Source organism: Typopeltis vanoorti, chromosome 10 (genome assembly GCF_054136105.1).
Source record: "Typopeltis vanoorti isolate ZY-2024b chromosome 10, IOZ_Tvanoo_1.0, whole genome shotgun sequence".
In the NCBI taxonomy this organism is placed as follows: Eukaryota; Metazoa; Arthropoda; class Arachnida; order Uropygi; family Thelyphonidae; genus Typopeltis; species Typopeltis vanoorti.
Genome location: NC_143558.1, coordinates 117,933,813 through 117,958,627, shown reverse-complemented (window position 1 = coordinate 117,958,627; position 24,815 = coordinate 117,933,813). Strand labels below are relative to the sequence as shown.

Sequence of the window (24,815 nt, the reverse complement as noted above, 5' to 3'; positions counted from 1 at the left end):
GGCTGTAACTTAACTGAATGGTGGTTACATCTCACCATGTCACATCCCCGTCATTGGAAATGTGGCATGGTAGCTCACCACGTCCTGTTGGTAGATACTGTCCCATTGTCCACAACTGCTTATTCACAGGTTTCCCTGTTTATTCGCATCTAACTTCTGTATCCAGAGGCTATTTCCCTATCCGCAACCCGGGGACGCGCTTGGTAGCATGGGACCTATTCCCTAAGTGTACTAAGTTGTCATTAACAAGATATTGAAATAGTGACTGATACATCAGTCACTATTGAAATAGTGACTGATGTATCCCGCCATGCTGTATACTGAAATGTAGAAAAAAACTTAAGTTTCTTTCTACATTTGGCCATAAAATATGATGAATCCATAATGTTATCCATTTGAATATCTCACTAATACCAAATTGAAGTCTCTTGCTCTATATTTCAAGATTTGAGAGTATTATATTTAAGGAAAGCAAAAATTTTATTTTCTCTTTTTATCAAAGAGCCAAATAGACACTGCTTGGAAAGAAGTCAATGGACACCATAGTGTAAGAAACAAACAGCCATGGCCCCCACCTTAATAAGATGTTGGCCCCTTTCACTGTGATGACTGCAGCAATCCTATGGAGCATACTGTCTACAAGCATATGATAGCAATCAGTGGGTTGGGCAGATGTCCCTTGGCCTCACCTAATGCTCCATTTCATCCACCAGATTTTCATTATGGTTCAGATCAGGGTTCTGTGGAGGCCAGTCAATTGTGGTGACATTCATGTAATTGGTGAAAGTGACCATGAGGTGATTACCTGGGTGGTTACCAGCAGTGCTAGGACCCCTGTGAAAAAAGGATATATGTGGAACTACAAGGGGGGGGGGGGGGAATTATGAAGAGCTCAGGAGACAGCTTGCAGGTGTAGCATGGATTGAGGAGTTAGCTGGAAAAGAGATCAATGCAGCTTGGGGGATTTTCAAAAACTATTTAGTAGATGCAATGTCTAAATGTATACCATGGGTGAGAAGGTTAAATAAGGTAGGTGTGAGATGGATGAATAAAGAGATTAAGCATGCAATACAGAGAAAAAGGGCATTGTGGAGGCAGCATAAGAGAAGTGGAAGTAACAAATTTCATGAGGTCTACAAAGACCAGGCAAGGAAGGTGACTTGGTTGGTGAGAGTAGCTAAAGAGAGGTATGAACAGTAGTTAGCTAATGAAGCCAAAAAGAATCCTAGGGAGTTCTTTCGATATGTAGCCAGCAAAAGAAAGAATGATTATGGAAGGATGACATTGATTGGAGGAAATGGTATAAAGACAGCTGTTGCAGAATGTGTGGTGGAGATACTTAATGAGCAGTTCATAAAGATCTTTCAATCTTGTGAATGTGACTTCATGAAGAGATTAAGAGCAGTTGATGATGGGGAGGAGAGACTGACTGTAAGTGAGCAAGAGGTGTTTGGGGAGTTGAGTAAACTAGATGTAAATAAGGCTGTGGGACTTGATAATATATCACTGCATATTCTGAAGGAATGTGCCAGAAAGTTTGACACCTGCCTTGACATATTTTTTTAATACGAGTCTTGTACTTGGTCAAGTTCCTAAAGAGTGGAAGGAGGGCAAGATTGTGCCACTTCATAAAGGAGGTGATCGAACTCAAGCATCAAAAACTATAGGCCTATCTGTGTGTCAGGTGTTGTGGTTAAGTTGTTGGAGAAGTTTGTGAGAACTAGGATCCAGAGTTGGGTTGACAACAATGGTATAATCTTTGATGAACAGCATGGATTTGCTAAAGGGAGGCATGTTTTAGTAATCTGCTTACTTATTACAATAAAGTGACTGCTTCCTTGGACAGAGGAGAAGGATACACAGTAATATACTTGGATTTCGCAAAAGCTTTTGATAGAGTACCTCATGATAAGTTGACAGTCAAACTAGAGCAGATGGGGTTGGATATTAGATTAGTGCATTGGATTGGAGACTGGCTATCTGATAGGTATCAACAAGTTGTGTATGGGGGTGCAATATCCAGGAAAAGGAAAGTCACTAGTGGAGTGCCTCAGGGGTCTGTTTTAGGGCCATTACTATTTAACTTGTATATTAATGATATTGGTGAAGATTTGGATGGAGATATTCAGTTGTTTGCAGATGATGCAAAGTTGGGACGAACCATAAAGAGTAGTGAAGATGTTGTGGCCTTGCAAGAAGACTTGAATAAATTGAGTGATTGGGCAAGCAAACGGGGATGTGAGTTCAATGTTGCAAAATGTAAGGTTTTAAAATTTGGAAAACAAAGATGGGATGCAGAATTTATGCTTGGTGAGAATATATTGTTGGAAGTAGGAGAAATAAGAGATCTGGGGGTGATAGTGGATAAGGATCTAAAATTTAGGGGACACATCGCCAAAATTGTGAAGACAACACAAAGACTTCTGGGAATGATGCGGAGGACACTGACGTGTAGAAGTAGGGAGATTCTTGTTCCATTGTATAAGGCTTTGATTAGGCCACACATGGACTATTGTGCCCAGATTTGGTCACCTGGTTTTCAGAAGGATGAAGAGATGTTGGAAAGGGTCCAAAGGCGACTGACTAAGGTAGTTTCTGACCTCTGGAATGTCGAGTGTGAGGAAAGATTGAAAAGATGTAATTTGCAGAGTCTAATGGAGAGAAGGAAGAGGGGAGATATGATAGAGACCTACAAGTTGGTAAGGGGTTGTTATAGGATCAATGGTGGAGAAGTTCTACAGAGAATAGTGGGAGATCAGGGGTCATCCCTGGAAACTGTATAAAGAGGGTGTGAGTAGGGGAGTGAGAGGCAGGTTTTTTTCGTGCAGAGTTGTGAGTGATTGGAATGCCTTGCCTGAGAGTATGGTGTCTGCAAGGAGTTTGAATGTGTTTAAGACACGGTATGATGAGATGTGTGTGAGATAAAAGGACCTCCTAGATGAGTCTTTGACTCCATGAGGTCTTGTTTAATAATAATCATAATTATAATAATAAATCATGCAGTTACAGCAGCAGTCTCATGACACAGTGCATTATCTTGCTGAAAGAAACAATGGTCAGTTCTGTAGAAATGCCACAAAATAGGAAGCATCACTTTGTTTAGAATGTTCAGATACTTCTCTAAGTTCAATGTTCGTGGCACCACAAACTGAGCCAAAAACTTGATTGCTTGGAAAGAAGTCAATGGGCAGCCATAGGGGCAAGATGCATCATGTCATGTAATGAGTCAAGTGTTTGTAGCCAGTATAAATTAGAGGAATATGATGCTCCCAAGCCAGTGCAACTGTCTCCAGGTGGAATGACTGCGAGAACGGAACTGAAGGAGTTTGAAAGAGATGCTGTGATAGGATGACATGTTGCAGGTGTTTCTGTTCAACAAATCATTGACATATTGGGCCATCTCAGGTCAACAGTCAGTGATATCATACTGAGATGTAAATGTAGGGAGTCAACTGTGCAAGTGCTACTCACCACACTCACTGAATGTGACCATAAGGTACTATGCTTCTCAGAGGATAATATGTAAAAACTACTCTGTGCCAGCCAACACATTGAATATGGAGTTCCGAGCATGTACTGGAACACAAATCTGCACAAAATATTTGGAACCAAGGCTCACAACATGAGTTACCATGGTAGGACCGCAATATGCAAGGCCCCACATTACCAAACCCACATGCAGCATCATCTTCAGTGGCTCAGTGATGTACAGTGGGACTGGAAAGATGTGTTATGGAGTGACAAATCATTCTACTTCCTCTACCAAGCAAACAGACAGGAGTAGATGTGGCTGGTGACCTGTGAACGTCTCTTACCAGAGTCCACTATGAAATTTGGAATTGATGGTATGATGGCATAGTCCTGTTGTTCCTAGTTTTGCCTTGGACCTCTGTTTGTGGTGACACAAATATTGAACTTCGAGTAGTATATGAATATTCTGAACAATGCGATGCTTTCTACTTTGAGGCATTTCTACGGAACTGACCATTGTCTCTTTCAGCAAGACAATACACTGTTTCTGTTTGGTTTGTGGACATAAACATCGCCACACTTCACTGGACTCTACAGAGCCCTGATCTCAATCCTATTGAACATCTGTGGGATGAACTGGAGCATCAGTTGAGGTTCAAGGGACATCTGTTCCACAACAGTGCAGGACCCCTCATTACATGTCTACAGAAAGAATGGTCCAAAATTCTCATTGTTCACTATTATATGCATGTGGAAATTGTGTCCCGAAGGATTGCTGCAGTCATCGTAGTGAAAGGAGGTACCACATCTTATTAAGGGGGCACCATGGCTGTTTGATCGTCACACTGTGGTGTCCATTAATGTCTTTCCAAGCTGTATATGTTTGGATATGAAAAATGGATTAATCTGTTTATTTTACAATGTCAGAATGAAGAATTTTTAGGTTCGTCTTTAATAATTACTCTTACCACTGACCACAGTTCACTTATGAAAAATACGACTCTCTGACATAGGATTTCTTTAGTATTGAATTAGAGGTCATGCCCTAGGCTGAATTTAAACCTACAGCCTTAGGTAGAGAGTGGATATGCTAACCACTTTGCCAACTAGGCTGGCAAAGTTTGTTGCCAATGCCCATCAGTCTATCTTTAAAACCTTCAGGTGAAGAGGTGCATAATGTTTGGATTTTGCTTCTTGGCGTTTGCTGTATTTGGAAAATAATCTAAGAGATCATTCAATGACTGATTTCTGATGGGGTATCTGAGATAGCTCTTTTTGTGGGTGGAAGCAGTGAGACATTGATATGGCATGTAACAATGGTAAAACACTTTTCAGTATGTCTCACACACTGTGGTGAATTGTTGAAATACATTTATATGAATCCAGCACTCCAGATTATAGATATTGCTTTATTGGTGTGTGTGTTTCATTTATAGAAATAGTAATTCCATTCTCCTGAAATATATCATTTAATTGCTTATGCATTACTGGAGAATTCGGTAGCTATACTGATGTGCAACATTCATGTGAAGTTATTTTGTTATTTTTTTTATGACTTTCACCCATGAAATATGTGAACCTATAATATTTTAATTAATTTTTATTATTTAATTTCTTATTATTGCACCTGTGTAGCCTCAGTGGAAGTGACATCTGCTGTTTACAGCACTAGATGCCCAGAGAATGAGTGTCGTGAGTGCTATTCTAGTTGCCAACTAGAGGAACTTTTCCAAAGCCTTTTTTTTTTTTTTTTCTGTAATTTCCTGAATTAGTTGATCTCTGGTACAGGCAAGTGAGTTTTTTTCTCCTGGAAACTCGGTTTTATCATCTCGTAAACTCAACGAAATTGACTGTAGAAACTACACTATTTTCAGACAGTAAACATAGTGTTGGATTAGGGACCACAAGATGGTGGCACTTCCCACCTCTCTTCACTGGATGCCATGTATATTTAGGAATACCCTTGGGCCAGCTATTTCTGATTGGCTAGTGGTGAAGATTAAACTCTCCCCTCAGTCTTCAAAAGTTAGATAGGACTAAAACAGCCTCACCTACTCCTTATACAGGAATAAAAAGCATTAGCTGATTTTACTATTATTATTATTATTTATTTATTTATTTTTACAAATGATTGGAACTATGCTCTGAGACTAAACATGGAACTTTTTAAAGCCACTTCAGGCCTCTTGTAAGCAGAATAGTGTTCTTACACTGGGAGTGAAATTCTCTCCCTTCTAAAAACCAACACAAACATCCATTCCTTTTAAATCCATATCTCAAAATATTTTAACATTTTTATAATTAAACTAATTTTTTTATTTCCTACTGTTCCTACACATTTACCAAATGTCACCATTTGGTGTAAATATGTAATGAGTCATGTTATTTGCATTTATTGCTTCTTTAGAAATATTATCTTTTAAACATTTCGAAACTATTAGATTTTATACATTTATTTTATTATTAGTTATTTGCATTAAATAAACATGCAACTTATAACTTTTAATAACTTCTTAAGTTATTAAAAACATGTGAGATAGAAAATAATAATGATGAGTGGGCTGACTGATAGGAACATTAAGTGTAAAATTAAGGAAATTTAAATAGACTAATGTTTTTCTGTGTGTAATGCATTTTTATTATTGTACATTAAAAGCATTAAATACTTGAACTTTTTATAGGCTTCATCCTCCAGATGCTTGTCTGTTTGAACTTATGAGATTTCGAATAAGGCCACCACGAAATCGGGAATTACCCTTACAGGTAGAAATTTGATTTTTCTTCAACATTACTAGGTATTAATGCTCTCTGTAGTATAAAAGGATATTATTAATATTAATAACGATATTATTATTATTATTATTATTATTATATGGAAGAACTAGAAGATTCTAAGAACTCCCTGAAGTTCTTAGACTTGTCGAGGAAGGCCCTGAACATTATGCCAAGTACTAACCAGTATTTGCACAATATGTATCATACTTTGCTTTGAACTCATTCACAGTCATAGCACCAACAACAGACTCTGGCAACCTATTCTACTCATTCACCACTCTTCAAGCAAAAAATCTAGTCCTCACACCAATGGTAACTATGCTCTTGCTCAATTTTGAAGGTTACTCCTAGTTCTCCTACATCAAACCTGTTTTGAAATATTTTCTAAAACCATATAGTATTTATGTGGCGTCCAACCATGTCTTGTCCTGTCAAGTGTTATCCCCATTTAGGATTTGCTATCCATGGATCTCCATCTATTTCTCTGTTGGGTTGCTCTCTGCATAGTCATTATGTTTTTGAACCATGTGTGTCACCATCTTCGTTTCCTTGTCTTCAATTCTTTCCTCTAATAAAATCTTTTGAAAACTTTCATGACTCACAATATGACTCATATATGCTATTTTTATTTTTTGTATGTTCTTTATTAGTTTAATTTAATACCATTGTAAAAATAATCATAATTTACAATTATGAATCTTTTTACAATTGTTTCTCTATTCTAATATATCATTAGTTTTCCTTTGATAACACGTATATCAGCACTGGTGATGTGCCCGTTATTGATAATATTATTGTCAAAATGACAGGCACATTGCCGATATACGTGTTACCAAAGGAAAACTAATGTAATGTTAGAATAGAGAAACAATTGTAAAATTTTAAATAATTTTTATTATTTCATGTTTTATTATCACACCTGTGTAGCCTCAGTGGAAGTGGTATGTGCTGCGCTGTTTCAAATTTCACCAATTACTTTTTCATAGTAATATGGTCTCCTTAAGACATATGATACGTCCCTAAGTATAGTCCTTAAGACAGTAGATGAAACTTTCCATTAAGCATTTGAAATTTTGATGTACTTACTAGATTTTGATAGTTTGTAATAATTTCAGTCTTCATTAATGTAATTCGAAAATTTGTTAAGTGCCGAGATATTTGTTGTGGTTTGTGAAGACATTCTGTTTATGCTAATGGAGACAACGTGTCAGCCATTATACATAACTTGTCGCTTGCCAAGGAGATTGATGGGTGATTGACAGCTGACAGAGAGTGTATGGTATTGGAGTAACAAGGAAAACAAGTAGAGAGCTAATGGAAATTTGAGAATTTAGCAACCAGAGAGTTTTATTCTTAGGAAGTTTTTAAGTTTTATGTGACAGTCAGGAGAATATTAATAGAATATTCCTAAAAGGAATTGTAGACTGTCAACAAGTATTTAGTTCCATCTACTGTCTTAAGGACACCGGATTACTATGAAAAAAAAAACAATTAGCGAAATTTGAAACTGTAAAGTGGCTTAACATAAAGAGCTCAACTTAGATATGTTGTTTATGAAGTAGTAGAAGAAATTTCTTTTTCTGCTACAAAAATTAGTCAGTTGTGCATCAGATAGAACTGCACGAGGTAAGAATATACTTCAGTGAGACAGGAGGAATAATACTGTATGCTATATAAGAGAGATTAAAAAAAAAAGGACCTGACAAAGAAACTGACTCTGATGAACATTTTTGTTGTTGTGAAAAAGGTGTTTACTCTTATAGACATGATTAAGTATATGACAAACAATCCAATAATAGAATTAGTCAGAGAATGAATGATTTTAATTTTTTTGGATAAGACAATCTCTAAATTGTAGATTTATTTTAGAAGGCTTTGGATCTGGTTAATTTTAGTTATTTATGTAATTTTATTTAAAATGTATATATTGTTTTAGTTTCATTTAATGTATATATATATATTTTTTGGTCACTTAAACAGAATGGGCGAGGAAAGATTAGCAAAACAAGTGTTCTCTGTCAGGTTGGCAGCAAAACGACCCAGAGGAAGACCAAGATGTAGGTGGATTGATACAGTACAAAGTGCTTTAGACGATAGAAATATAAGATCTGATAATGTTGGAATCTTGACAAGTAACAGACTGATTTGGAGGAAAATTGTAGATAGGAAATTAATAATGATGTAGTTTTTTTCATGTAGTACTGTCATATCCTGTACACCCCTTGAGGGTACATGGCAGGAATTTGATGATGATGATGATGATGATATATTTTTTTTTTGGTCTCGAGCCAGTGATTTTCCGGATTCTACAAGAAATAGTTAAAATCATTGCACCAATTGGAATTGAACCTTTGTGTAATTAATAAATGCTCAGAGTAAAAAAATCTGTTTACAGAGAAAAAATTGGTAAATAAAAACACTATCATCTCCAAAACTTCTTTACTGCTCTATACGTCCCCATCTTCAAAATATCAATTTGTCTACTGTCTTCCTTGTTTATTGCCCATGTTTCTGCTCCGTTGAATAAAGTAGACCAAATAAAGGATTTAATCATTTTTGATCTAGTTTCTTTGCTTATTTCTGTTGATGCTAGTATATTCTTCATTCTGTTAATGGTTGATTTTGCAATTTCTGTTCTCTTCTTAGTCTTTCTTTTGCTTTTTTGTCCTGTGTAATTAAGTGACTTAAACAAGTGTAACATTCAACTTGTTTTATAATTTGGTTTCCTACTTTCTCTACATACTATCATAACTTGAGCTTTTTTTTTTTTTTTTTTTTTGAGTCTTCCTTTTTCTCAGCAATCAATATAGTATCATATGCATAACAAACATGATTTATATTTCTTCCTTCTGTATTTACTCCCTTCAGTTCTTCCACATGCTCAAAAATTCTTCTTTGTAGAACTTGAACAGAAGATTAGAAAACACACATCCCTGCCAAGTATCTTCTTGTATTTGGAAAGTTTCTCATAGTTCAGAGTTGATTTTTATGTTTGTAGTTTGGTTCCAATATATGTAGGATATCAGTCTTATGTCATTCATGTCTCTTAATTAATGTTTCTATTAATTTCTTAAGTGAACATATCAAATGCTTGGTTATAATTGTAGCAGCAGCCATATACATCTTGCTCAGATAAGCTATTATGTTTTAATAGATATTGGTGATATTTTGTTTATTTTTGAGTGAGTTGTTTAGTCTTGACTATTATTCTGTGATATTCTTTCAAAAATGTTCTACGTTGTGGCACTGATGCGTACGAGAAAAATGGTGACCAAGACATCGATGGTAACTCGTGTCTCACTTTCATACTCATACCTTATACTATTTCACTCTTGTTGCCAAGGGTTAAATGGTATGAGGTATGAAAGTGAGAATGGAGAGAATATTTGTCAGAAATGTTTCATAAGTGAGTTTAAGAAATGCGAGTTGTGTCAGGAGCAAAAGAATGAAGTGACTGATATTATGGTAGGATTGTGGAAGTGTTGTGGAGAATGTAGCAGAAGCATTGAATGCTAGTTCAATCAATGTGGAGAATGTAGCAGAAGCATTGAATGCTAGTTCAATGCTTCTGCTACATTCTCCACAACACTTCCACAATCCTACCATAATATCAGTCACTTCATTCTTTTGTTTCAGAAGCATTGAATGCGAGTTGTGTCAGGAGCAAAAGAATGAAGTGACTGATATTATGGTAGGATTGTGGAAGTGTTGTGGAGAATGTAGCAGAAGCATTGAATGCTAGTTCATGAAATGTGCGTGAGAGTTTGAGGGAAGTGGTCGAAAGTAATAATGTGAATGATGAGATCCCAGCGTGGAAAGAAATTGCATGCTTACTCGACTACTTCACAAGACAAAATGTGAGCTTGAATGACTGGAGAAACAATTGGTGTGTGGTACAGAAGGACAGAGAATTAAAGAAAGAGTGAATAGGAAAAACATAAAAGTGCGAGAAACTGAGAGAAAAGAGATAGTATTGTATGGGGATTTGACGATAAGAGATATACTTAATGAGAAATTGACAAAAGCATGTTTTCCAGGTGCAAAGGTAAAGGATGTTAGTGAAGCTGTAAGTTTGCAGAAGAAAGAAGCAAACAAATTAATCGTTTTGGCAAGCACAAATGATTTGAAAGATGAGAAATATGCAATGAGAAAAGATATCAAAGAGTTAGAAGAAGCAGAAATGAAGATTAAGAAAGTAAACTTTGTGAGTCTGCTGCCGTTATATGATAGGAGAGAATTGAAAAGATGGACAATGATTGCCAACGAGTCATTGAAAAGATGGAGAAATGGTGTGTAGTTTAATTTTTTTTTTTTTTTTTTTTATGTTAGGCCCATATACGAGAGGTTGGTTGGTCAACCTATGGTACATTAGTACCATATATGGGTAGTGGGTTGGGAAAGGAGAAACTTGTTTACATTTGATTTAAAAGACTGTCTGTTGTATTCCTTGGGAAATACATCAGGGGGAAGACTGTTCCACAGTACCGTAAGTAGCAGGGATGATGAAGGAGGAAGAAAAGAAACTTGTTCTGTGGGTTTCAAGGTGTACTGTGAAAGGATGTTGGGTGGCAGCTGTACTTGTTCCAGTGGGCTTAGTACAGAGTGGGAGAATTATTGATGATGTTTCAGATGAACATTTCCCATGGAGATATTTATAGAATATACAAATTGCAGAGACCAAGTGTCTGTGTGAAAGTGAGGGGTGCGAGTTGGTGAGAGATGGGTCATTTATCAGTCTAATTGCTCTCCTCTGTATTGAGTCAAGCATTTTGAGGGAGCTTTTAGGAGCCCCACTCCAAATGTGAGAGCAGTATTCGATAGCTGGATGGATTTGTATAATGTTAACAGCTGTTTAGAGGTGAAGTAGCATCTTGTGCGAAAGAGAAAACATAGTTTTTTAGAAGCTGAGGATGCAGTGCTTGTGATGTGTTTATGCCAGGAGAGGCTTGATGTCAGGGTAATTTCGAGAAGAGAAATCTCATCTTGTCTGGGAATTTGAGTGTTATCAAAAACAATGCTGGGGGAAAATGGTTCTTTTTTGTGAGAAATAAGACATAACTGGGTTTTACTAGTTGACAAGGTTATTTGAGCCACATTGGAGGATGACTTGGAGGTCAGAATTAAGGGCAGTGGTGGTTGATGTTCTGTGGGTTGAAGTGAGTTGTGTAGAGTAGGGTTTGTCAAATGAAATGGAGGAGCGTAATGTGCTGTCATCTGCAAAACTGTGTATTGGGTTAGAGCAGGGGTACGGTGAATAGCAGGTAAATAAGTATATTATGCTATTAATGTATTCCAAAAATAGTTATGTTATCAACATTTCCAGGCTATTCCATGTTGGTACTGTCTGTCAGGTACACCAGAAACATTTCAGGTCTCTTTTTGGACACAGTGAGGTTGCATAGACTTTTTTCTCACTGCAGGGTCCGATAACTCAAAATGACCGGTTAAGATTCAAGATAGCTAGTGAAATTGCCAGATCGGTGCTCCCTCGAGGCTCGCCTCCATGGCATCTGCACCTCCTGCGCATGCCTGTGACGTACTGTATGGTACACCCTCCAACTGCTTTATTTCGACATGTTCACAGTACACACGTTTTAGTGATAAACATAGGTTAGCTAAATTACTTTTGCTGACTAAATTTTAATCTAATCATAAGTAGTTTATAGTTTATTTTTAGCCTAGTCTAAAAATGAAAGGATAGATCAAGATTTAAATACATTAAAATATTATTATTTTTTAACTTATTTTTAAAATGAAAGGTTAGATCAGGATTTATATACAAAAAAATATTATTTTTGCAGACCCAAGGAATGGCCACGTTAAAGAAACGTTGTTACCAAGATTCATATGTGCAATATGGTTTTACTTTTGTGCTTGACAAAGAAGGTGTGCAAAAGCCGCAGTGCTTCATTTGCTCCAAGATATGCAGCAATGGCAGTATGAAGCCATCAGAATTGAGACAGCATCTTCAGAATGTTCATCCTGAACATTCTAACATTCTGAGTCCTCATTTAGAATAAAACGAGCATGATTTGGTAAGAATGTCACACTTCATGACCGTGGATTTATTACTCCGAAGAAGCTAGCACTGAAGGCCAGTTATCGCGTCGCATTGAGGGTCACCAAAGAAAAGAAACCACATACAATTAATGAGACATTAGTGAAGCCGTGTGCTATGGACATAGTTGATGTGTAGTAAAGAAGCAAAAGAGAAAATTGCACAAATACCATTATCAAATAATACAATTTGTGATTAGATTTGAGAAATGTCAGAAGACATACGTGTACAGGTAGTGGAGGAAATCAAGAAAAGTCCATCAAGAATTAGTTTACAGTTGGATGAATGAACTGATGTCTCTAACTGCACACAGCTTCTTGTTTTTACTAGATATATACATCAGAATGAAATAAAAGAGGAATTTCTTTTTTGTAAACTCTTGAAAGAAACAACAAAGGCAGTGGACATTATGAATTTCGTGAATGATTTTTTTTTTATACAAATGGCCATTCATGGGAATTAGTAGAATCTATTTGTACTGACGGTTCTTCCGCTATGTTGGGGAAAAAATCAGGTTTCACTGCTTTAGTTAAAGAAATCAACCAAAATATTTTTACAAGCCATTGCATCCTTCACCAGTATGCTTTAGTATCTAAAACAATTCTACATAATTTGAAAGCCGTTTTAGATGTTGTTGTTCAAGTTGTGAATTTTATCAAAGCAAAAGCATTGAATTGCCGTGTGTATAGAGGTTGGAGTAGATCATATCGTACTGCTGCTTCATACAGAAGTACGATGGTTATCCAGAGAAATATTTTAGGAAGGGTTTTTAAACTTATAAATTTAATTGAAATTTTTTTAATCGAAAAAGAATGTACTTTTGCTTCATATTTCAAAGATCCAAACTTGGAGATTTCTCTGACTTATCTTTCTGATGTATTTGGAATTTTTAATTCTGTGAACATTTCACTGCAAGGTACAGGTGTCATTCTTGCAGAGGCTGAAGAAAAGATACAATTATTTCAAGAAAAATTGACTCTCTGGGGAAGAAGGGTGGATTTAGGTAACTTTGCCAATTTCAAATCTCTTGATGAAATCACTTCAGATCCGGCATATGAACTAAAGCAGGAAGTTTGTGATAGGATGATATTGCATTTAAAAACTTTGAAAGCGGCACTAGCAAGAATAATTCCTCCTGATCAAATGAATGAGGCCTGGATACGTAACCCTTTTCATATTGATTTAGAAAAAAATCAGTGACAACGACCCAGTGAAAGACGAGCTAATTAATCTCTGCAATAACAAGAAACTTCGAATTGAATTCCAATCAATGAAGTTACAAAATTTTTGGTGTGCACTTGGAGAAGCATATTCCGTTAACAAACGTGCTTACATAGCTATAATTCCATTTATAACAACTTATTATGTGAATCAGGATTCTCAATTCTGTTTTCAATTAAGTCCAAAACAAGAAACAAACTGGAGCCTGAACATGATATGCGGGTATCTATTTCAAAAACTGTACCAAGAATAAAACTGTTGGTGAATGAGAAACAGAATCAAGGGTCTCACTAGTTGATTTACTGCAGTTTAATAAAGATTTTACAATTTTATGATAATGTAATTGATTTATTTACCGAATAAAGCTTTTATGAAAACTTAATTACTGTTTATTTCTTATATTCTTTGAATCTGTATGGAAAACCTAAGAATTTATTTCTTATTATAATGAATAGGGGGGTACCGGATAATTTACTAAAAGCCAAGGGATGGGGACGAAAAAGGTTGGGAACCCCTGGGTTAGAGGTCAACTGAAGTAGGTCATCGATATATAGAAGGAAGAGGGGCAGTGAGAGAACTGAACCTTGTGGGACCCCAGCATTGGTTGGATGGTGAGAGGATAGGGAGCCGGCTACCATCACGCATAGTGTGCGTCCAGACAGGTAGCTGGCATTCCATCTACAGAAGTCCTGAGACATTCCAAATGATGGGAGTTTGCTTAGTAAGCCTTTGTGCCAGGCTCAGTCAGAGGCTTTAGAGATATCAAGTTCAACTACTTGAGATTCGCTGAATTTCTCCGTGGCATTTGCCCACCAATGGGTGATGTATGAAGTAGATCTCCTATTATGAAGTAGATCTCTGATTGGCTTTGACGGAATCTGTACTGGTGGTCGCTTAATAGCCGGGTACCTTCAAGGTAGATTAGGAGTTGAGAGTTGATGGTTTTCTTCATCACTTTAGATAGGATGGTAGTTAGATGGCAGTGATTTGTCACTCTTTTTAGGAATGGGTTGAATATAGGTCAGTTTCCAGGCTTTGGGATATATACCAGTGGAGTAAGAGAGTGTGTACAGATGGAATAGGATAGGAGTCAGTTCTGGTGCACAGACCTTCAGGACAACTGGAGGAATGCCGTCAGGGCCAGGATACTTTTTTGTGTCTAATTTAGACAACAGGTTTATGATATCTTTTTGGCAAAAGGATACAGGGGGCATTTTATGTTGGGCAGTTGGAATGACTGGAGGGCATTTGCCATTGTCAGTTATGCGTGCATTGGAGGCAAAAGTGTGAAGCCAGGAGGTTAACTTTTTCAATGGGTTTTTATATAATGAAACCTGTGGTGAATTCATCACTAAAAAACACACCTACACAGTGATAACTTTTATGGGTGATGTTGCAATTGAACCATCTGGTTATGATAGATGCGGGAATAGTGTATGGCAAAAGTTACAGCCAGTTGCCTTGGCAAGAGACCAAAAGGCATGGCTGCCATTTGGACAGGCTGCAAGCTGCCTGCTTTTTGCCTGTTCAAATTCTGTTTTAGAAGCATTAATCATTTTCTCATCTGTTTTGGGCTTCAGTATAGGTATTGAAGGAGGATGGGGTTTTTGATTTGAGCCAGTTGTGGTATGTAAGCCTGATTTTTCATTTGTACAGCCTTGGCACATCTTTTGGAGAACCAGGGTTTAGTTAGGGAATGGCAGTTGTATGAAGTAAATTTCATGGACAACGAAATGTATATGCCTGATGGACTGCACTTTGGTTTTGGAGTTAGGTCCTTGGAGAAAGGTGTTGTTCAGTGGGAGGTTGGAAGTGCAAACCAACCAAGCTAACTAGAGATAAGTGGGGGGAGGGAAGCATTTAAGCCTCCTAGAACAAATGAATGTGAATGTAGGAATGACTGTGTGAAAATAGCCATCACAGGGATAGATAGGTATGAATGCAGGAAGAATGATTGTGAAGAGCTGTGGGTGGTTTCCCAGGCTTTGAATCTGAACAGACAGGTGATGACATTATGTAAAGATAACTGTGAACCCAAGGGGATGTTGACATGCCTGTACAGAAATGCCTGAAGTATCAGAAATAAAGGAGAGGAGTCTTTGGCATTGGTCAGCACAACTTCAGCAAAAATTATTGGCATCAGCAAGACCTGGTTATCAGAGAATGATGTAGTTACAGGGATAGAATGTAATGGATGTTATATTTACAGAGAAGATAAAGGAAATAGGGCAGGAGGTGGGGCATTATTAATGATAGCTGAAGAACTTCAGCCAACTAAAATATAAGTTAAGTTAAGGAAGATTGTAAATCTGATAGAAATGGTTCATTTGAGGCTGTCTGGTGTGAGATAGAGGCCAATGGGACAAACTGTATTGTTGCTTGCTGCTATAGACATGAGGATCCAGATGAAAATGTGGACAACATGCATCAGCAGAATAGCACAATGAGTGCAGGCCAAGCAGTTATCATGGCAGACTTCAACTATGATGAAAAAAATTGGAAAGAAGAAAGGGCACATGGCAAAATTTAAATGGAATGTATGTAATTACCAAGGGATAATTACCTGAAACAAGCAGATGATGGAAGGGACCAAGATTTCGAGAATGTTGGATCTAGTAATAGAATTAGAAGATATATCTATAACTACAGTAGCAACTCTACCTCTGATCAGAGAAAGTGGCCATGCAGTCTTGTCCTGGAAGGTTGCTCAACATGTGGAAAGTTTGTCAAGAAAAGATTTATGTGGAACTACAAAACTGGCAATTATGACAAGCTTAGGAGGCAACTTGGAGCAGTGCATGGGAAGCAGTCAAGGATTGTTTGAGTGAGGCACTATCAGAATGCATACCCTGGGTAATGGGGATAAACCGAGTAGGGATATTAAGTGGATGACTAGCAACATGAAGGAGTTGCAAAAAAAGAAAGCATTGTGGAAAGAATATAAACAACAAGGTGATCAGCATGCCCAGAGCAATATATAGCACAAGCAGTGAGGGTAACTAGTATGGTAAGGAAGACTAAATTGAGATTTTGAGAGAAAATTAACTAAGCAGGCCAAAGTAAATTCAAAAGAGTTTTTTTGCTGTGTGGCAAGTAAGAGAAAGAATGATTATGGAGAAAAAACTTTACTCAGTGCTGATGGTAGAAAAGTGACAGAAGCAGAAGAAAGAGTTCAATTAGTAAATGATCACTTTTGCAAGGGATGTAGTTACAGAGTTAAAGTCACTACCAGTATATCATACAGGTAGTGACTTTGCAGTTACTGAGATGACAGAAACTGTCAACACTGAGGTAGATAAACTCAAGGCTCTCAGTATACTGAAAAATATCTGTTGATAGACGAAGAAGTGGGGATATGATAGAAACATTCAAATTACTAAAAGGTTTTTATAGGATTGATGCAGGGGAAATGTTTCAGCTGTGTGATAGTGATGGAAGAACAAGAGGTCATCTCTGGAAATTAAAGAAGAGTGTGGTTAACAAAGGTGTCAGAACAAGGTTTTTTGCCTGGAGGGTGGCGAATGAGTGGAATTCATTGCCTGACTTAGTTGTGAGCTCTTCATCTGTAAATGAATTCAAGAAGAGATATGACAGATATTGTTGTTGCTAGTTTGGGTCTCCCGCGATGAGTCTGCTGACTCCATGGAGATACCCGTAATAATAATAATAATAATAATAATATGAGACTGGTGGCATGGATGGGGGTGGCTAATAGACAGATATCAATGGGGGGGGTATGGCAGAGTGGAATCAAGGCAAATGAGGGTGACTAATGGAGTGCCCCACATCTCTGTTGATAAAGGTGATGTTGATGTCTTACAGTGTGATTTAAATAATTTGGCAGTGTGGGCAAAGGACAATGGTTATCAATTCAATGTTGTCAAATTTAAAGTAATGCTCTTCTGAATTAAAAGACTACATACTTCATATCATATTGATGGTATGCCATCAATATGATATGCTGAATATGAATATGAATTACTGCTGTAAACTACTAGTTTACAGCAGTAATTCTCAACCTGTGGGGTGTGTCCCCGAAGGGGGATGCAAAATACCTAAAGGGGGTGAAAAGAAGTTTTTCACAAAAAGCATTAACTTTGTTACTCATCTCTAAGATATGTGTATTTTTCCTTGGAGTTGCAGGTTTAATATATTTAGTTTCTTGAATATGTCCACCAAGTAGTCAATTTCATCATAAATAAACTTAACTTCTCTGCTTCTTCGTGATTTTCCTCTTTCAAGAAGATTGCTGTTTTGTCTCTTAATTCATAAACACATAAACATTTTCCCTGTGATAACCATCTTGTCTCACAGTAAAATAGTAATGCAGTGTTCCGCTCCAGCCATATCTTTGCAAAGTTCAAAAAACAGTCTTGATTTTAATGGTCTCATTTTTATATAATTCACATCATCATCATCATCAAATTCCTGCCATGTGCCCTCAAGGGGTGTTCAGGATATGATAGTACTAGATGAAAAATTTACATCATTACTAACTTCCTATCTACAATTTTCCTCCAAATCAGTCTGTTACTTGTCAAGACTGCAACATTATCAGATCTTATATTTCTATCTTCTAAGGCACTTTTTAACATATCCATCCACCTATATCTTGGTCTTCCTATGGTTCGTTTTCCTGCCAACCTGGTAGAGAACACTTGTTTTGCTAATCTTTCCTCACACATTCTGTTTAAGTGACCATACCACCTGAGATTAGCTCTGCTAACGCACTCCTGGATGCTGTTCTTTCCTAATATCCTCGTTTTTTTAATATGATATTATGATATTGCCATTGATGCCATCTGTTCACACCTCTAATCTTTCTCAGGACTCTCATATCTGTGGTCTCTAGTCTTTGGTCAAGTGTTTTACTTCTGACCTAGCTCTCAGATCCATAAGTTAAAACTGGTTTGAACACTGTCTTATATATACAGCTAATTTAGTGTTCCGACTAATTTCTCTCTTATTCCATATGAATTTATTTAATTGACTTCCTACCATACCAGTTTTGTTGATTCTGTTGTCTATTTCCATATTTAATTTACCATCTTCACTAAAAATCATGCCTAAGTAGCTGAAATGTTTTACTTGTTCCACAGGTTCTCCGTTCACAATGCAGTTGACATTTTCAATGATTCTGGTGCTATTTTCATTGTTTTTCTTTTTATTGCTGACCTTCATGCCATATCTATTACAACAGTTATTCAATTTAGTCAGGGAATCTTGCAGACTTGTGGCGGATTTATTTTGAAGTATAACATTGTCCGCATAAAACAAAGAGCTTGCATTAACATCTCATATTTTGATATCATGTCTAATACCACTTTCCTTCATAATGTGATCCATATAGATAATGAATAATAGAGGGGATAATGTGCATCCTTGTCTCACACCAGATTTAACATTAAACCATCTTCCTGTACTTCCTTCAATTCTAACTGCTGACTTACAACTCAAATAAAGACTAAAGTATTGCTTGATATAATGCCCCATTGATTCTATATAACTGTAACGTATTGAATAGCTTCTCTCTTGGTACCTTGTCATATGCCTTTTCCAGATCTACAAAACTTAAATACAGATCTTTGTTATATTCCCATGCTTTCTCAACTAATTGTCATAAAGTGAAGATCTGAATCCTGAGAGCCTCTATTTGGCATGAACCCAGCTTGTTCTTCACCAAGCTTTTCTTCCACAATTCTTCTCAACTGTTTCTCAAACAAGTTCTTGTTTGAGAAAAAGTTGAGAGCAAATATAACTTACCAGTGTTCTTGGTAAGATATATTTGCATATATCTTACCAAGAACACTCATTAGGGAAATACCTCTGTAATTCTCACATTGAGTTCTATTTCCCTTTTTATATATGGATACTATGAGTGCTCTACTCCAATCATTGGGAATTCGTCTCTCTGTCCAGGCCTTCAGAACTATGCACTGCAGCCACTGCAAGACTTTTATACCACCATACTTCAGCATTTCTGGTCGAATATCATCTACTCCTGCTGCCTTTCCACATTAAAAGTTTTTGGTGGCTTTTTCTAGTTCAAGTATGGATATGTATTCCTGACTGTGTGACTGCTGAGTGTTTTTTACCATTGTGCTATCACTGCTTGTTTCATTTAGCAATTTTTCGAAGTAATTACTCCATACTTCAACGATATCTTTTTCTCTTATTTTCATATCACCTTTATCATCTCTAACTCCTTTTACAGCACTTTTTCCTCCATTTTTAAGCTTCTTCAACAACCTCAAGAATATTTTGCCACCGTCTTGATATTTATTTTCTATGTTCTTGCCAAAGTCCTCCCATGACTTTTATTTAGCTAGTTTTACACAGTGTTTAGTTTTCTTACATTTGTCTCTGTGTTCTCTAAGAGCACAAGCTGACTTATTTGCCAGCAACTTTTGATATGCTTTTTTCTTTTCCTTCACTGCCTCTTTAACTTCCTGTGTCCACCATTGAGTTCTGATTTCTCTATCATTGCAGACAACCTCACCACATGCCTCTCTGGCTGAATCAATCAGAGTTTCCTTCAAGGCTTGCCACTGAATTTTCAATTTTCCTTTGTAAAATTTCCATAGCTCACCACTGCTTACGTCCATTTAAAATTTTATCCATTTTTCTACACTAGAAAATATTGTTTTTATACCGTGTATCACAGTTGTTGCGAATAGGAATAAAATAATGCTGACCCATCAACTTCTCACTGTTGCAGTGTTACTGTCATCTTTGCCATTTCAAGCATTTATTATTATTATTATCTAGGCCTCCATGGAGTAAAAAGACTCATCATGGGAGGTCGTTTTTAGGAAATACAAAGCTTATCAATACCACTCCTTGAACCCATTGAGCGTTCCCACTCCAACCACTCTCTCAGGCAATGCATTCCAAGGTGCAACCACCCTCCACGCAAAGAAACCACTCCTCACCCCTCTTGCACACACAGCCTCCTTTCGTAACTTCCAAGGATGGCCCCCCCCTGTCATCGCTCCTTTCCGCCATTCCACCAAGTGAAGGAACTCTCCAATGTCTGCCCTGTAACTGCCTCTCAACAGTTTAAAAGTCTCGATCATATCACCTCTCATTCTTCTATCCACCAATCTCTGCAGTCCATATTCCCTCAGTCGATCCTCATCACTCATATTGTACAGTCCTGAAACCATCTTTGTTATCTGCCTCTGTACCCTTTCCACGGGCAATTTATCCCCTTCCAATCCTGGGGACCAAATTTGAGAACAATAGTCTAAGTGTGGTCTGATCAGGACCTTATACAACAGAATGATAACTCTTTTATCTCTGCAGGTCAGTGTCCTTCTCAGTATTGCAGCAATCCTCTGAGTTACCCTCACCACCTTTGCAGTATGCTCCCTGAATTTCAGTTTTCTATCAGTCATCATCCCCAGATCTGTTGTCTCCCCTACCTCCAGTACAGCTCCTCCAATTGAGTACGCATCCTCCCGTTGATGGATCCCAAACCTCAAGACTTTAAATTTTGCTGCATTTGAACCGAAACCCCCATTTATTTACCCATCTGTCTAGTTTATTCAAATCCTCATGCAGGGCTGCAACATCTGCACTATTACTGATAACCCTTACCAACTTCACATCATCCGCAAACAACTGAATGTCTCCTTACAATCCGTTGACAATATCATTGATATAAAGATTGAACAATACAGGTCCCAGTACTGAGCCCTGTGGAACCCCACTTGTAAACTTCTGCTTCCTTGATATTGCCCCATCATACACAACTCTCTGATACCTATCAGGCAGCCAATCCTGAATCCATTTGACTAACCTGACATTTAAACCCATGTGCTGCAACTTAAATAACAGCTTATCATTTAGCACCCTGTCAAATGCCTTTGCAAAATCCAAAAAAAATGGCAGTATATACTTTAAACTCATCAACTGCTCTTGTCACTTTATTATAAAAGGCAATCGTATTACTAGAGCAAGAGCGGCTCTTAACAAATCCATCTTGATTCTCACAGATAATTTTACCCTCATTTACCCTACGCTGTATATAGTCTCTCTCACTAATTTCTCCAAGACCTCAACAACTACTGATGACACACAAACAAGCCTATAATTAGACACTTCCAGTCTGCTACCACCCTTATACAGCAGCACTATCTTACCTTCCTTCCATTCCCTGGGTACCTTTCCTTCAGCTAGACTTTTATTGAAAAGCCAGGTCAACGGAGCTGTCAGTTCTTTAGCACATTCTCTCAAAACCCGTGGTGAAATACCATCCAGTCCAACAGCTTTATTGGTATCCAGAGTCCTCAGTATTTGGAACACACTCTCCACTTGCACCTCTAAACCCTGAACCTGCCCGATCTCTCTCTAGTATTAAAACCTCCTCCAGGATGAACTACTCCAATAAAGTGCTCATTGAACAACTCCACTATGTCTTCTCTATCACTCACTCTATTCCCATTTTTATCCTGCAATGTCATTCTTCCACAATCGTTTCTCCACCTACTGGCCACATAGCTAAAAAATTCCCTAGGATTTGCTTTGGGTCTTAGTTCCAATCTCTTCTCATATTCCAGTTTTGCCCTCCTCTCCATTCTTGTCACTCTGCTGGCCTGCATCTTATATTTTTCGTGTATCTGTCCTCCACCCATATCTTCCATAATCTCTTTTTCAACTGCAGTTCCTGTTTGATATCGTTTGTCATCCACTTTACACCAAATTGTGTCCACTTCTTCACCCGTGGAATACAGCTTACTATTGCTGCTAACAAATATTCTGTCACAATTTCCCAAGCACTAATGATATCCTGGCTTTCCAATTCTGCACTCCATATAACTGCCCTTAGTTGATACCTAAAATTACTATAATCACCTGCCTTATAATTCCACATACGTTCCCTTTTCTTTGATACACTTGCATGTCTGTTCATCTTCCAAGTCAAAACCACATGGACACTCTCTCCAACTGGTGGGAGAGAAACTTTATTTGTGTATTTAAAAATTGATTTATCACTTTTAATTATTTTAATACAACAAAAAAAAAGACAAATTTATCGCAATAAAATATTTATTTCTCTATTTTGGAAAACCAAAGTTAGAAAAAACAACAGATAGATTGCAAACTCAAAAGTTACAGGAAATGCTGGTTGATTAAAAAAAAAAGTTAATGTGAAAGTTGCCATTGTTTGGACCTCGCGATATTTTCATAGTGAAGTTGATATGAAGACATGGCCAAACGCATACAATCATCCAAATGATCATTTGTAATTTGGTTTCTTAATTGATTTTTTATGACGGTCATATTTGAAAAAGTGGATTCTGACAAGTATGTCGATCCGAAACACGACAGAATTTTTCACGCAATATCAGTTAATATTGAGAATTTTTCATGTGCATACTTCCAAATGACTTCATTGTTTATTGATTTTAAATGTAAACTATTCTGAATGTTTATTATCTCAAGTTCTACTTCAGTTTGGTTTGTATCAAACAGCTCACTAATTTTATTTGAGATTTCTGTGATGGTCAAGTTTTCTTGAAATAGATTATTGATAAAAGACACAACCATTTCAGTTTTATTAAAGTCTGTAAATCTTGAATTTATTTCTTCCTCAACTAATTCTATTTCACGAATAAATTCTTTTAAATCATAGCAAAGCATTTCTTGATTTTGATCAATATGGGAGATGTCTAAATTCGCGGTCATTTATATTTTTCTTTAATAAAAGTAAGTATTGTTGGAAAGTTTTTATTAAACTTAACATGTCAATTAAATTTTTATCTCTGCCTTGTAACTCTAAATTTAAATTGCTTAATTTCGTACAGAAATCTAATTTCTGTATGCTAAAAATGATAACTGTAACAACCATCTTTTATCATTCAATTGTGGATAAATATCTCCTTTTTCATCAATAAAATTTTTTATATCGTTAATTAATACAAGAAATCTTTCTAAAAATTGACTTCTGCTGAGCCAGCGAACATTATTGTACAACAGAAGTTCCCTATCATCATCTGCCTGTAATTTAAATAACCACCGTTACAGGGCTTTTCCTCGAACAGAATTTATAATTTTAAATGTAATATCCGAAACGTCTTTTGTTTAATCTTTTACTACACAGTATTTGTTGGTGAATAATACAGTGGTACGTTAAAAAAATCTGGATATTTGTCATCGTTTTTACATAATGAAGTGAAGCCTGGTTTATTACCTATCGTTGCAGGAGCACCATCAGTAGTAATAGACACAAGTTTAAAAAGCGGAAGTTTGTGTTGTTTCACAAATTCATCAAATGCTGAAAAAATGTCTTCTTGCCTAGTCCTTCCCAATAATGTTATAATTTTCAAAAGTTCTTCTTTACTTGAATAATCTTGAAATACCATGTGAATAAATACCATTAACTGAGCAATATCAGTGAAGTCGTTTGATTCATCAAATTGTAATGAAAACACAACAAACTGGTGAATGTCTGACATTAACCTGGCCTGCAAACTTTTCTCCGCAATTGGAACTCTTCCTTTTGGCAATTTGAAACCTTGTCTGCAGCCTAGAAGTAGTCTCTCTCTAGTGACGTCTCAAACCGAGAAGCTCATTTCTGGAAGCGGGAAACTCCTCTCTCAAGCATCGTTGATCCGAGCAGTCTGTCTGATGTCGACTCTGGACCAGGCAGCCTCCTCTCTGACAGCAATTCTTGAACCGGGACCCCTTCTGCTTGCTTCAGTCCCTTTTTATCAGGCCTCATCTGAGACCTCGCATGAAGTTTGGCAACCCCCCAAAGAATCAGTACGAGTCTTTCATCTTAAGTTGCAAGTTCGGCACGCCTTTTGTTCTCCCCCCACTTTCTTTTGATTGTAAGTTGCCGGCCATCGGAAAGTTGTTTGAACTCTTTCTGACTGACTTCGGAGATGTTTACACTTAGAGCCTGCATGCCTTTCTCATGCATACAAGTTTCAATAACAATCTTTCTAATGCCGCCATGTTCAGCTTTGGTGACAAAAACATTACCTTTGTTTTTAACACTCTAACATATTCTTATTAAAGCAGTATATACAGTGAGCTTCAAAAGAGTTATTTACAAAAACATCTAATACAAACTATAAAAGACAAACAAAGTTTATTTTTTTACAATATTCGCATGGGACTTAACCTGATAAAAAATCGATGTAATGTGCTTTGGAATATTTAATATTTAAGTTACAATCGAGTTTTTACACTTTGCTTATAATTATTCACTCGGCTCGCTGTTTGACTTCCACTAATCCAAATTAATTAATTTACCTGGACTTATAAGAAAATTACAGATTTG

The 24,815-nt window shown here is 36.9% G+C and overlaps 1 protein-coding gene across 2 annotated transcripts in view; it reads left to right on the top strand.

The window, feature by feature from the left end:
* LOC150102730 (uncharacterized) overlaps positions 1-24,815 on the top strand; it is a 326,709-nt gene that overhangs the window by 189,234 nt on the left and 112,660 nt on the right. Inside the window, exons 6-7 of one of the 2 annotated variants that reach the window (XM_090398983.1) lie at positions 6,153-6,234; positions 12,048-12,794. In XM_090398983.1, the coding sequence (XP_090255109.1) occupies positions 6,153-6,234; positions 12,048-12,266 (301 nt within the window). In that variant the 3' untranslated portion in view covers positions 12,267-12,794. Of the gene's footprint in view, positions 1-6,152; positions 6,235-12,047; positions 12,795-24,815 lie in introns of those variants that run through there. The other variant, XM_090398982.1, reaches the window with a different exon arrangement.